We start from the raw sequence: 15500 nt of genomic DNA, 5'->3' as shown, positions 1-15500 counted from the left end.
AAAAAAAAATTCAAGATATTTTGTATTTTTAATATGTAAATTGATACTTTGTATTCATGTCATACTTATTAATGATTTCAAAATGCATTCAAATTCAATGCATTTTGAAATCATTAATAGACTATGACATGAATACAAATTATCAATTTTCATATAAAAATACAAAACATCTTGAATTTTTTTTTTTTTTAGGTCAACTAAGAATGATCCTAGAATTTAGGTCTAGGTCCAGGGACACTATAAAACCAAAAAATAAAAACTCTCAAGCCAGGTTTTTTATACATGACAAAATTAATACTGATATTTTTTATGCTTATGTCCATTCATATGAATGTAAATAAACATAAATACATATTCATTAATCCATTTATCCATTTATATATACGTAATGCTGAGCATTTTGGCCCAAATTTGACCTCACAGATGAATTTATCAAGTCTCAAGCCATTCTAAATATGTATACTTTTATATACTTTAGACAATCAATTTAGCAGTTATGAGGCCCAAACTTTTCCATAATTCCAGGGTTAAGACTAAGGACGAACAACGTGAGATATTTGACCTATCAATATATACTAAGTCCAAGGGCCAAATACAATGTACAAAGGTGACCTGGAGAAATATGAAGCTTTCTGTGTAAAGCCCATTATACACGATCTGACTTATGATTGGACACAGCTGTCAAAAGTTAATTTGCCATGTTTACAAAGATTGATCAATGCATATTTTGAAAACATACACAATCTGACTAATTTTAGACGACGTCAAGAGTACTGAGAAGTGGGTCATGGGATGCACAAAATTCTCATCTTGGTATTGTGACCATTATTATGAAGTGCACCAGTCAACAGTATGCTTCGACTATATTTATAAATACGTTTTTATAAATACGCACGTGACCCCCTCCGCGCTGCCATAACAGCTTGTAGACAGTTAGTCTCGAAGTGACCTTCTACATATCGGGTGGTCTTCCTATATATTTGAATACAAAGGTGGAACATATATATTATTATATTGTAAACGTTTCCGTCGTCATACTTTCAAAATGTTGTTTATAATACCAAATTACAAATTCGGAATCACCCATGTGTAATGCTATTCAATTAACACTTAAATTTGATGCTATTTATATACAGAGTGCACGCTAGTAACCATTGGTTACTGCTCCAAGCCTGGGCTCATACACCTGTTCCAAATTTTGATATGCCATAGACTTTGTGTTGTGATCATTTCGAAGATTAAATGGCAATGGTCTTGCTTGGTTCGAAAATATATCGCAAGGAGGACAAGTTTGGCGTATTTTAATGATCTTCAATAGGAATTAGCAAACGTAGATCTAGATCCGAAAGCATTAAACAATTATTCCTTAGAATGTACAAAGATTCATTTGATGTACTGAAAAGATGAATGTTTAATTTCAAGAACATCAATCAACATGCGGAAGCCAACTTCATAAACAGAGGATCTTTCTGTAACCCTACAGTGTTTCATTTGAAGCGGCCATGGTTGTGGGTTTATGGTATACTGAAAAATGGAGATTGTCCCTTGTTTGGTATGAGAAATCATGGCTGTGGACACATATATGCTACCTGTGGAAACTTATTAACATGATTGATCCATTAAAATGGAAATGGAGCCAGGTCTATTTGGTTTCGACTCCATTTAAAGTGTTTTGAGCCCATGATCACCCGTGAGAGACAGTCAATACAAATGGTCTGACCATCCAACGAATCTGTCTTTTGCAATGTAAAAATCCGATCGTGTATAATGGGCTTAAGAATATGTGCCAACCAAGAGGTCGACGGTAAAATAGTACGTAAAGAATTGAGAACGCATGCCATTATTCAATTATAGGAGAATACTCGATATTGGTAAGTTATCTCATATCAGTTTAATAAGACATATATCAATATTTTTGAAGCTATTTCATGCACGCCTTGGTTGGAAAACAGTTCACAATAAATCATACAAATAAAACTAACAAGCTCATTTTATATATTTGTTTATATGTTTGCGCTTTGTAATCTTGAACAACGGTGTTATACTAACAAAATCCAATAAGTCATGCATCCCATTTGATACCATGATGCAATCACCCTATGTCAGATATACGCACGGAATCGCCCCAGCAAAACCCTAGTGGCTACCGGTCAGTGATCCTGCGATGGGTCTTAGGTTCGAATCCCGGGAGTACCAAGTGACTTCTTTATATCTTTTCTCCTTTTTCGTTTCTTCTTCCCTTTCGATAGGAAAACCCCTTGGGGTGTTTAGAGCTAAGCTAAAATAACAAAAGTAAACAATTCACATTTCTCACTGCTTTTGAGCCCGAAATTATTGGTTATGACTACGTGAGTGAAAGTGTTTTAATAATATTCATTTGGAAATTATACTAGGTGGCGATTTGTGACTGTCATGGATACACAGGACAATTCGATACAGATTATAAACAGTAATGAAGAGGCTAACCATGAAAATGCTGACGGGATCATGCAGAATGTGACGAAAAAGAAGACCGTGATTTTTGATGTCGATGAACGGCCACCTTGGTACCTCGCAATTTCACTGGGATTTCAGGTATTGGTATAGCTATAAGATAGTGTATATTCTGAACGGTTATTTTACAAATATACAAGAATGTGAATTGTTACTGTCGTGTGGCATTTATAAAGGCGCAAATGTGGCGGACCTTTATATGGACGCCATGTCAGGGAGATCGAGAAGAGAAGAATGAGAAGTGGACATTAGTGCGGATACAGATGTTAGTACTACCTTTATTGCACAAATACAATGTAATGCTGGGCCCCATTGACATCATCTGTAGCGGATCATACCTAGCATACGGTTAGCACTCGAGCCCTAGCGGCTAAACCATAGCCTTACAGACCTGATCATTATGATTATCAACATAATCAACACTGAACAGACTGTGCTTACCAAGTTTGTAGTCAAAGGGTGCAATACATGTATGATTACGCTTTAAATACGTGCATCACTATTTTGGCATTGAGGTCGATGTTCCACGTTTTACTTCAGGTAAACTTGGTCACCAACAATAGAAATGGTGCTGAATCATTTGGCTTCATCTGCAAATAATGCAATGCAGGTATCTGGCGAAAAAGAAGATGGCATGACATTTATATATATAAAAAAAGAAAAGAAAAATGAGTGTTACGGTATGTCATGAGAGGAGCACCTCACAACAACTCTACTATAGGGTATATGTATAGTATATACCAAAATCTGTTATGCAATGTCCAAACTAAACTACAACATCAGACAAAAAATCATGTTCATAATACAGTTCGTACACACAGTGCGGGACATTAAAATAACCGACCCGAGTAACTTTCGAAAGAGTGGCTCGCATTGGTAACGGTAACATAAGCGCTGTTATTAAACTTAAATCTAAAGTTGACTCATCTGTTTAATGTTTAAGTTTTATTTAACCATCTATTTCAGCATTCTTTGACATTTTTTGGTTCCGGAATAACTCCACCGCTTGTACTTGCTGGTCCGCTATGTATGGATCAAGACCCGCTAGCGGTTAGTCAACTGATATCGACTGCATTTTTCATAGAAGGAATTATCACCCTGCTGCAAGTTACGTTTGGCGTCAGGTACGTACATGTTATTCATATAAACCATATTCAAAATTTGGATAGGCAGAATCTATTTCTGAGTAGTATGACGTCGTTATTGATGTCGCAGCGTACGTTTAAATCAAAGTAAACCAAGTTAGAGCAATATCCTATTGCCTTGCGTTCAGTATCCATTGATGAAATCTGTTCGGCTGTCATTGTATTATTCTTTTTGTTTCATGCATTTGGAGGGATCAACACATGAGATAATCAATAGCGTATGTATGTACATGTGTCCCCATTTCAAAGCACCCATTTTGTACTTGGCCTTCAATGTGTAAACCTGGGGCCGTGATTTCCAAAAATAAAAATCGATTGATCTTACGTTTGATTTACCACACGTAAACCACCGGCGTAAACCATATTTAATCAAATGCAAGGTGTAAATCTTTGTAAATTGATTATCATTGTATTTTGGTACTTTTTATTCAAGGTTTGGTTACTTTTTATTTGTTAAGGTCCCTTATTGCGCATTTGACAGGTTAAATCTTTTTATCAACAGATGAACCTAATTTATACAAGGTTAACTCGAAAAAACACACCAAATGATTGATCTATATTCACCAATGAAAATGAATATCGCCTTTTTTTTTTTTAGATTGCCCGTTGTTCAAGGAGGAAGTATCGCATTTCTTGTGCCAGCATTTGCCCTTCTGAATACTTATGGGGAATGTCCAGTCTCTATAACACGTACGTAATTGCCTTACGTCATAGAGGTATAGAAATGAAAATTTAAATTAAAGGGCATATATATTGCTCGGACAACATCATATCATTGGCAAGCTAATATTATGAGGACAATGAAAATGACTCATTGTTTTGAGAAAATAAGTCGCTTAAAATTCCGCAAAAACCAACTGTAAGCGGTGAGTTCCTTCGAATGAGACAGATTGGTCCTAGAAACTAGTGCGATGTCATGAAATGAAGTGTGCCAGCTTTGAGAGAATGGACTGTCAAAACTCTCAATGCACAGAACGTATACTGGTTTTGTTATCAGAAAAAATGTGAATTAAGAATTACAAATGTAATGGTTTTTACACATATGGATAAAATCAGGCCGCTGCATGTATTTTCATAGAAATTATTGATTGATTGATTGGTTGATTGGTTGGTTGATTGATTGATTGATTGAAGGATTGATTGAGTGATTGATTGATTGATTGATTGATTGATTGATTGATTGATTGATTGATTGATTGATTCGTTGGTTGGTTGATTGATTGAGTGAGTGATTGAGTGATTGATTGATTGATTGATATCAATGATATACATGTGTTGCAGAGTAAACACATCAGATTTCAATTTCAGCCAATTCAACCCAAGAAGAAATGGCCAATTATACAGAGGTGTGGCACATAAGGATACGTAAGGTAGGGTCTGTAAACTACAGCATAAATACCAGCAGTAATATTAGCAGCATCACTACATCAATGTTATTAATACTGTTTTTTTAATGATTTTTTTTTGGGGGGCGATGGGACACCGTAGTTTTATGTCTTTATATTTTATATGGAAAGGTTTCCTATACAAAAACGATTCTCTTATAAACCATCATGAGCACAGTTTCCACCTCGATACACCGGAGCACACATTTTCCTACAAGAGCTTCCAAGCAGAGAAAACAAGCAGTGAATGTCTCCACCATAGTCTTTTATTACACTACACGGTTGAGTGCATAGCAATATGAGAGCTGTGGAGCTTCTAGCTGAAAAATGGGCCTTTTTGATTGGTTTTGTCGAAACTTCAAGTGTTCCCTTCATCCAATCAGAATTTGTTTATATCAAACGAAACCTAACACTTCCCCCTAAAAACACTTTTAGTCACTAGGTCAACAGATAACGCAATTCAATGTTATAGCAAGTCGAATGTGGTAAATCTGTTGAAAACTACCTATCCAAGCACATTTTTTGACCAAAATGTAGGTTGCAATATTTGTCAAATTTTATGTCATTAAATGAAAAAGCACACTAGTCACTAGAATGAGCAATGACCAATTCTCTTTAAATAGCAAATCTTGTGCAAAAAGTTACTATTTTCGCCTGTTATTATGACCCACATCAGTTATAGATCGTTGTTATCAATCCCTCAGATTCAAGGTGCCATTATAGGGGCGTCTTTTCTACAGATTCTGATTGGCTTTACTGGTATTATTGGCTTCCTGTTAAAGTTTATCGGTCCAATGACCGTTGCACCTGTAATAGCTTTGGTTGGTATTGGTGCGGTGGATCCTGCATCGACGAGGGCTGGACAACATTGGGGTATTGCGGCTTTGTAAGTGACTGTGTTTTTGTCCAAAAACAAAGATTGTTTTCTTGCATTCTCTTTTTTAATTTCATCCTGGCTCCCACACAAAAGTTGAAAATGGTGAATCAATTCGTAAGCAAAACAGGGTGAGCTAACAAACCCCATAAAAAATATCCGTAGTACACCCAAACAAAAGCAAAATCTTAAAGACGCTAAACTAAACAACCAAACTTTGTTTTGCGTATTCAAATGCCGAATTCGGTACGATGCGACCAATTTGAATGAAAGAAAAAGAAGCATTTCAAAGATTTACATACAATTTTCTTTCAAAACACGCTAATTATGAGCCGGTTTGAATTACCATGAAGGAAGAAATGCCCCAAATATGCCACTTTAAAATTCTCTCTTTTTCGATTCAAATAAAGTCGCATCGTGCCGAATGTCAAAAATGCGCAGAACAAAATATCCATCTGTTGATTACTTTATTTGGTAATTTAGGTTTATTGTCTTTAAGAAATTGCTTTTGTTTTGGATCTACGGAAATATTTGAGCGCAGTATACAACAATAATACCAATAGTTTCATTAATCCTTGTCTTTTTAATATACAGAACGATCATTTTGATTTTATTGTTTTCTCAATTTTTGAGTAAAGTTGAAATACCTATCCCTGGATGGAAACATGGGAAGTGTAGTATTGCGGGAAAGGTTCCGATCTTCAAGATGTTTCCGGTAACTATTGCAAGCGAGTCAATACAATCCTTATCACACCAAACTCATCCACTTGCACACACCCACCCTTCGCGCGCATTATGTATCAGAGACGTACACATACATTCTCTCACTTTCCTTCATTTAACAGGATTAGGTATTCGTACGTGAACTTAGTACACGTCATTGTAATGTACCGTATGTGTAGTAATCAAATGCAGTTAGCTATTGCAGCAATAAGTACTACCGTATATTATCCTGATAGCCAATTCTTACGAACTAACGCTCGTAAGGATGTGGTTGTTATCTTATTAAAGATAATGAGCTATTATAAAACTCGAAAAGTTGCCGCATTATGTCGAGGTAGTGAGTTTCTGCAACCATATATGCTACAAGTCATGAAGCCCGGGGGGGGTCACTCTCACACAAAAGTGCCTCCCACGTGTCCGAACACCTTTGAAATGCACCCTTAATGGCAAATTTTCACATAACCAAATTGCACCCCTCAATGGCGAAACACATGCAAAATCCTACCGTAAATGGCGTAGCACATGCAAAAACCATACCCTAAATTGCATGAACTGAGAAATATCTATATTGATACCCTAAAAGGCGTAAACAGGGAAATGAGTTAATTTGATACCCAAGGTGTCTTTTTGATGCTGCAGACATATAAATAATATTAGATACTGAAGAAAACATGCACAAAAGTAACAAGAATCAATTAAAAAGTGGTGATTTTTATCAAATTGTGCAAACTCACTCAAACAATAATATTACTAAACCTAAACGTCTAAGGATTTGGCTGAAAAAGGACCCCTAAATGGCGATGCCTTCTGAAAAGTACCCCTTTTTCAAAAAGACGTCGACGACGTTGTGTGGTGAAAAACATATCCTTTTAGACGTTTTTCTTGGACACGGGTACGAGTGGGTAGCAAGTCAAGTAGTGAGTGACATGAAGTCAGTAAATTACGGCAAGTTGTTTAGCTTAAAAATCCCTTAATCAGAGGATCCCAACACAACTAGTAGTCAAATATGGAAATAACACGTCTTGTATGTGATTTCACGGTCTGACCTCCCTGTTTATGCGCAGTAATTCCGTAATTAATATTGAAGCATTATAAAAAAAAATAATGCGTTTCTTCATATCAAATTATAATTATTGTTTTGTTTCATTAGATTGTATTGGGTGTACTACTCACGTGGTTAATTGCCTTTATTTTCACTACAACTGGAGTTTTCCCGGAAGATCCATCCAGCTACGGCTACGAAGCGCGAACAGACCTTAAGTCCGATGTTATTGAAGAAGCCTCGTGGTTTCGCATACCGTATCCAGGTAAAGCTTAATTAGGGTAATTGCTAACTGGGAAATTGTGCATTATGTTAAAGGTGAACCTCATTGAAAATAAAGTTATATATCAATGGAAAGCTTATGTCTGGATACTAAAAATTATTTTTTCCGATTATATTGATGGACAATAAAGCTGAAAAATTAAAAAAATGAATGAATTTTTGGTCTTTTTTAAGGCGCCCAAAAAGCACCCAAATCAATCGTCTATGACCTTGGGAATGCTCGTGACGTAAGCTCAGGGTTCGCAGTCACGTGAACTTACTCGGAAACATGTAAACAAGACTTGCTTCCTGTACTTTGCAAGCTGTCCGGCAAGTCTGATTTTCACAATAAAGCTTGAAATTAGAGGACTTGCTGGTTCCTTCTATATATATTAGAAATAATAGAATTATTGTCAGCACATAAATTTTCCGTAAATTTTTGACAAAATCAGTCATAACTCGCTGGGTATAACTGGGTAATTGAGTTTGAATTTCGCGCTGGGATCAGTTCCATGCGCAAATGCTTGCTGCTACCGCTCATGTCATGGACTGAATAAACAATTTTTTTGTGACATTCCCTATTCTTTGCATTTTCGCAATAAAGCTTAAAATTAGAGGAATATTCAAGTTGCAAATAATAGAATTATTGTCAACACATAAATTTTCCGTAAATTTTTGACAAAATCAGTCGAAACTAGATGGGTATAATTGGGTTATTGAGTTCGAATTTCGCCCTGTGATCAATTATTCCATGCGCAAATGCTTGCTGCGACCGGTGTCCGGTCATGGCATAATAATATAAATATCAAATTAAATACTTGCTTATCCAGTGACATTCCCTGTTCTTGATTCATTTTAAAATATCTGATTTCTAAAAAATATTGTCTTGCAGTAATCAAAAAAAGATTTCATTAAATCCAGCTCATAAAAAGGTTTTCATATCTAGCGCCGTGATCATTCCCCGGTCGGATATCATTCATTGCGGAAAATATTCTTTCCATGAATTCACAATTGAAAGAAACAAATACTTTATAAATACAATTTAGGCTTAGTAGACCGAATATTTGATGGAATTCTGAAATCTAAATTATAATATTGTCATTTCTGTCACAGTTCTTGATGATAGCACAATCGGTGTAGCCCTACTGAAAAAGAAAAACATCCATGTAAATTGTTGTATGGATGATGGTAGTAGCGAAATACTGAAGAAATTGCAGGGAGCTGATATCTGCGAGGCGGGTATGCCCAAACAGCGCTAGCGCTTCGCGTCGTATTCCGGGAGAACTTCTGCTGTGTAGGCCTATTAGCTGATTTGATCAATCGTTCCTTAATATGAACATTTACAGGAATAAATTTTGCTGATGAGTAGCAATAAAGTTGGAAATATCAGAATGTGAATATCAAATCGGTCATTTTGTCTGCAGGTACAGTACTGTCGAGTCGCGGATACACTCGGCGACTGAGACTCAGTCACTGAGTTCATCCACCATGGTTCATCCCGTACGTATGTATCCACGAGTTCGGCTATCATACATGACCGGTTGTAAAGCTAAGAAATAATAAAAAAATCCTGTACATGTACCTTATTCTATTCCCTCATTTTCTCATTGTGATAAGTTCATCTCAACTTGGTGTGACGATCTGAACTGGTAGCACTAGCAGTTATTTGTTTTCATTCCGGTCCTTCGGCGAATCTTCGCTCTTCGTGCTTTACTGTAATATTCCCTATGCATATCGTGGATGGCTTGGCCAGCACTTTTTCCATTTTTATCCACACACTTTATTCAGGAACTTCATTCTTGATTTGATCATGTTTCCTTCATTTTATTCTTATTTTATTGAAGATATTTTTCATGTAAAGTAAGTTGGCAATGACTGAATTCGTACACTGGCCCGATACATGACACAGTAATGCATGGACATTGTGTTTACAATCAAACCCGGAAGTAACTGTGTGTCCCCGAGCTGACGTCATCAACGAAAGCGCCCAATTTGAACGATTTCGTTTTGTAATTTAGGGGGGGGGGGTGCCAATATCCAATCTTTGCATGGAGATTATGTCTAGCCTGGTACGTTAGGCAAATAAAAAATATTCTTTTCTGCTTCCTGACATCATAAGCTTTCCATTGATATATAACTTTATTTTCAATGAGGTTCACCTTTAAGAAAGACGTATAGCTTCTTCGTTTCGCATACTGTATCATGTAAGCTAAATTATGGTAACTGCTGACCGGACCCTTATGATCTCTTTAATAATGCAGATTCGGAATTGTATTTATTATTTGTACTTGTCTATTCTAAAATCGACACCCCTTCCTTTTACATATATTTTCGATTCAATACCAAATTTTATGATTATTCCTGATGCATTGTTTCCGCGTTGTCTTTAGCATTAATTAATTAATTTAATCTATTTATTTATTTTATTTGTTTGTTTATTTATTTATTTATTTATTTATTTATTTATTTATTTATTTATTTATTTATTTATTTATTTATTTATTTATTTTCTAGATTTGTTTGACTTATATGTATTACAGAAATTTAACCTTTGTCCTTGTCATTATATGTTGTCGAAATAATCGTACGCAGTGACGATCTCTTGTTTTAAGTGATATAAGTTGGATAATACGAAAAACGGTCCATACATTCGTTATTTTTCCTAGATGATTCACGTTTATTTATACAATACACTTGTGTGATTTTTTTTGTAATCAATAGGACAATGGGGATTGCCCATTATAACTCTTGCTGGAGTACTTGGTATGTTTTCAGCCGTTATTGCCTCTGTCATTGAATCATTAGGAGATTATTATGCTACCGCAAGGATGGCGGGTGCACCTCCTCCACCGCCTCATGCTGTAAACCGTGGAATAGGAGTGGAGGGCATCGGTTGTATACTGGCTGGATTATGGGGTACAGCTAATGGAACAACTACATTTTCCCAAAATGCCGGTCTAGTTGGTCTAACTAGGGTGAGGTTAACAAATTGACAACTTACAAATTGACAAGTCATGAGTTGGCATTTTAAATCAAAATCGTTTTGTGTCGACATTTCGGACGTAAATTTCAATAAATCCTTTATGAGCTTTTATGCAGTAGCTAAATTTATCTTAAAAGTTTAACTTGTTCACTTTAGTATATGTGACCCGGCAGCACAAATGAGCCGTAAATTCCCTAAATTGTATTCTGAGTTACGGTGTAAAATGTGTACGAAGGTCATATTCATCGGTAACTTAAGCTGGCCCGACATCCGTCTCATTTTCATAGTCAAAAACTAATCAATAATCCTATTGTTGAAGTGGATAATAAGCTTCTACCTATGGCTATAGAACTTTTAATAGCTCGGGTCTTTGTTTGCTTTTGCTAAATCCTGTTCAAATGGTGGGTTACCAGGCATTGTATTTTGTACAGGTATGCATAACCAACAATTAACAATGAGAAAACTTTCTTAAACCTTGTTGACTTGGGGATGATTTGAAATGACCGCCAATTATGACTGTTTGATATTTATTGCCAGCAATGTGGAAAAAGAGACACATGTAAAAACGTAAAAGCTATAATTTTGTTGAAGGAGCAAAATTTATCAAACCATAACCCCGCTTCTGGATATCGTTTGAAGTCAAATGATATACCATTTTAAGTTTATGATGTTTATTTTTAAACACGAAATAAAACAAAATTGACCGGGGAGGAATTTACGGCTCATTCGCCGTGGACGGTCACATATATTCACTTTATACATTTCTATGTATATTTTTTGCGAAGTTGCGATAACAATATCAGCTGTCATATATTTTCTTCGTTTTATTTGTAGGTGGGAAGCCGCGTTGTCATACAAATTTGTGCAATAACCATGATAATAGTAGGGATGCTCGGAAAGGTGACTGCACTTTTTTCCAGTATTCCACTTCCGATTGTTGGAGGAATGCTGTGTATCTTATTTGGTAAGAAAACATCAAAATACCTAAAGTTAGTTACCAAGCAATTTACCATGATGTCTGTAAATTTACCGACAAATAATGTGGCAGAATGAAGCAACATAACCGTTTGTCTCCAAACAGACTCATTGTCCATTGATTTTTAGGGTGATAACCCTTTTAGAAGTGGACAAGAACAAAAGACAAGACATAAAAACAATTCAAAATTTCAGAAGCAAAACAAGTTCGTTATTTAGAGACCGATTTTGAGTTTTGAGAATATTGCATACATAATAGTGACCACCGGGTATAATGTTAAAGGCCCTGAAATTACTCGATATTCTTCGCGATAAAGAAAACCCATAATGGAAACTACGTCTAGCCTTTGACTTTACCTAGTTTGACACAATGTCCACTTATTCAGATAACTTGAAAAATGGTGTCATTCGCTCAAATATATGTGTAGGATATTTACCCCCATGTACGGCTGAAGCGCGATTAGAAGAATCATCAATAGGCACAGGATGTGGGCAGTTTTGATACACGCAGGTGGAACATAACGGTTTATTTTTCAATATTTAATAACTTTGTAACCTTCTGTTTGCTAGTTGAAACCGTCAGTCATGCAATATGCATATTTCATTTATTTTAGGTATGGTATTGGCTGTGGGACTATCTAATCTTCAATATGTAGATTTGAATTCCCCTCGTAACATGCTTATTCTCGGTTTCTCATTGTTTATGGGTATGCTTATCCCATATTGGGCTGGAAATAATAGAGAATTGATTGAAACAGGTAAGCACATAAGAAAAAGGCAAAGGAGGAAGAGGAGAAGAAAGAGGAGAATAAGAAGGATGCTGTTGATACATTATCTGCATGACCATGTCGTCTTATCATTTCGTGCTTTACCCAAACAAACATAATTTTCCATGTTTTTACCCATAGGAATCCTTGAATTAGATCAAATCATTGTTGTTCTGCTCACTACTGGAATGTTTATTGGTGGTCTTTTTGCATTCATCATGGATAACATCATTCCTGGTAAGGCAGGGCTATAGCACTTTTGTAGTTTGTTTGCAGGAGAGATTGCATTTTTAGTCAGTGGGAGCGGTCTAGTTCGTAGACACATAATCTGATTGGACAATCGCATGATTTCGGGTGCCGTTTATCAGGCCATAGACGACCCCACGTCATCATGACTGTTGATAACGCGTAACACGCGTAATATTTATATCGTATTGGATACCGGCTGCGCCGGCATCCACTATTCAAAATATTGGACCTGCCTGTTGTCTATCACACGGTAGAGGATAGTAAAAACAAAGATTCTTATCGTTTAAAGTGTTTTTAAATTCCGTAACGAATATTTTGAAATCTTGATATTTCTTTTCTATGAAATAAATACTTCGTGGATTGTGTTTTTGAATTATATAAAGGTGATCAGCTAATTTGTGTTACAAAGTACTGAAAAATAATAAATAACTTCAATTCCAATAGTAAAGTTATAAAGGGGAATTATTTGAAAGCAGCTCTAGTGAAAATATTAGTTTTAGTTATGTCCCGGGTATTTTAGGACAAATTTCACGAAAAATGAAAAAGAGACTTAAATGGGCTTATAATAAATTTGAATCAGTGAAGTGAACCAAAGTAACTAGGAGAGTCTTGGAAGTCACGATTACCACTTTCTCAAGACGACAAACCCCCAGTCAAGTAGTGAGTGACCCCGGGGGGGGGGGGAGCAGACCGTAAATGAAATATCAATGTTACGATTTTTCTAATAAGCCCGAGAAAAAGAAAATTTAGAAAGAGGGAAGAAGATCTTCTATACTACTTTCATTGTGAAATTTGTACTCTGAAACACTGATTTTTTAGCTTCTAATACCGGTATGCCAAAAATCAGGAGCTTCAGGGGCCTCCGTCCCCTTGACCCCCACCGGGGCTTTACCTCTGGACCCTACCAGGGGCCCTAAGGCAGGCCGCTGGACCACACCCGTTTAACGCTAAGTTCGCGGCAAGCAGCTCGCACAAAAATACTACAACTTCTGATCATAAATTGGGACATTTTTCAATCTTGACCCCCCCCCGAAAGTCAGGTCTGGTTACGCCCCTGGCTTTGATTTTTTTCTTTAGCACAAAATATGTTTGAGTAGTTCAATTCTTTTTTTATTTATCCACAAATGGAAATAATTTCAGGCTCTATCAGAGGTATTGAGCAGCTAGTACTCTAGATTAACAGTAAAGCACCAGTCCATTACCAGTGTACTGTACATGGGACTCTGATATGTACACTCAAAAGTAAACAGATACTCTAGAGTACCAATGAAGTAGGCCTAGCTGGGCAACAGTGTACCTCAAGGGACGGCAGAACTAGGAATCTGGTAGTGTTGACTTAGTATACACTATAATTAAAGACAAAGATAAAAACAATTTATCGCGTCTGACGTCATCTGTCAATCAAATTCCAGCACGGTTTGTTTACAAGTGTCGTGATGATGACTTACTGAACGCGGATTTATAACCGGGCGCCTTATTGTTAATTTTGCACCTTTCGACATGCAAACTATCTCAAAAGTTAGGTCTTTATAGTAGGAAACTTTCATAACCGAAGGCACCATGTCCACAATGCCTATAATATTTTCAGTAATTTCATGGCCAAACTGGAACATGCGCGTTGCGTCCATGTAACATACTAAGCGTGTACGCAATATAAGACGCGTGTATGCTTTCTTCTGTACCGCGCTATATTCGCGTGTGTTTATCGCGGAGCCACTAGCGTTTATAGAGTTCCAGTTTGGCCAAGAATTTACTGTAAATATTATAGAAAAGCTGGTTTTTGCCTTGTAAAAGTACGTAATTTTTCGCCATTTGCTGCTATTCCTTTTCTCCGATCAGCACCAGATAGATCGGTCTTCCTTTTACGCGCTGATTAACCTGTATAAACCAATCAAGGATCGTAATTGACAGTGACATCAGACGCGATAAATTGTTTTTATCTTTGTCTTTCATTATATAAGCTTGATGGATATGATAAGATAACTGCTTCTATTCCATTGTATTTGACATTTAGGAACTATCGAAGAACGAGGCTTAGTTGCATTTTCACGACAGTACAAAGAGGACGATGATGAAATAAACTCCTTGGATGTATATGATCTTCCCTTTGGTATGACACTTCTGCGACAGTGGAAATGGACACAGTACATCCCATTTAGTCCGACATACAAGTGGAAGGAAAAAATGATTAACAAAAAGGAGGATCATTCTAATATGGGATATCTAGAGACTAATGAAAACGGGGTTTAACAACCTGGTCATCATTGGGCTCTGTTGTGCTGTTCAGTACGTTGCGATTACTACAATGAAGTGGTTTTGTTATGATTGAATTCATTTACTATTTTAAAATGTGATGAGATCAACTGTATCGAGTGTGCAGCGAGATTTCTCAGAGCCCCTTTACTCATGACACTCATCGTTCCTCATAAATAGTACACAAATATTAAATAATGAATGTTTATGAGTACAATGGTAAAGAATATTTTTACGAGGTGGCATACATGTGTATGAACTGATCCATTCAACGAGGCTTTGCCAAGTTGAATTGGGTAGTTCATGTTTCACCGAATGAAAAACATTTCATATTTGTTTTAGACATGAGC

The 15500-nt window shown here is 36.3% G+C and overlaps 1 protein-coding gene across 1 annotated transcript; it reads left to right on the top strand.

Moving 5' to 3' along the window:
- The first annotated feature begins 2412 nt into the window (after positions 1-2412).
- LOC140144633 (solute carrier family 23 member 2-like) lies at positions 2413-15147 on the top strand. The gene is made up of 11 exons (XM_072166446.1): positions 2413-2574; positions 3460-3617; positions 4920-5003; positions 5700-5909; positions 6492-6612; positions 7771-7927; positions 10645-10898; positions 11741-11870; positions 12496-12639; positions 12790-12885; positions 14912-15147. Exons 1-11 carry the CDS (start codon positions 2413-2415, stop codon positions 15145-15147), a joined length of 1752 nt encoding a protein of 583 aa, XP_072022547.1.
- The last annotated feature ends 353 nt before the right edge of the window (positions 15148-15500 follow it).

Source organism: Amphiura filiformis, unplaced genomic scaffold (assembly GCF_039555335.1).
Source record: "Amphiura filiformis unplaced genomic scaffold, Afil_fr2py scaffold_68, whole genome shotgun sequence".
Classification (NCBI taxonomy): Eukaryota; Metazoa; Echinodermata; class Ophiuroidea; order Amphilepidida; family Amphiuridae; genus Amphiura; species Amphiura filiformis.
The sequence above is the reverse complement of the archived record's forward strand: the minus strand, read 5'-3'. Positions and strand labels throughout refer to the sequence as shown.

Coding starts and splice junctions, on each gene's coding strand:
- LOC140144633 (XM_072166446.1), top strand. CDS start 2,413: ATGGATACACAGGACAATTCGATACAGATTATAAACAGTAATGAAGAG. Junction 5,910..6,491: donor CATTGGGGTATTGCGGCTTT/GTAAGTGACTGT, acceptor TTTAATATACAG/AACGATCATTTTGATTTTAT. Junction 6,613..7,770: donor CGATCTTCAAGATGTTTCCG/GTAACTATTGCA, acceptor TTGTTTCATTAG/ATTGTATTGGGTGTACTACT.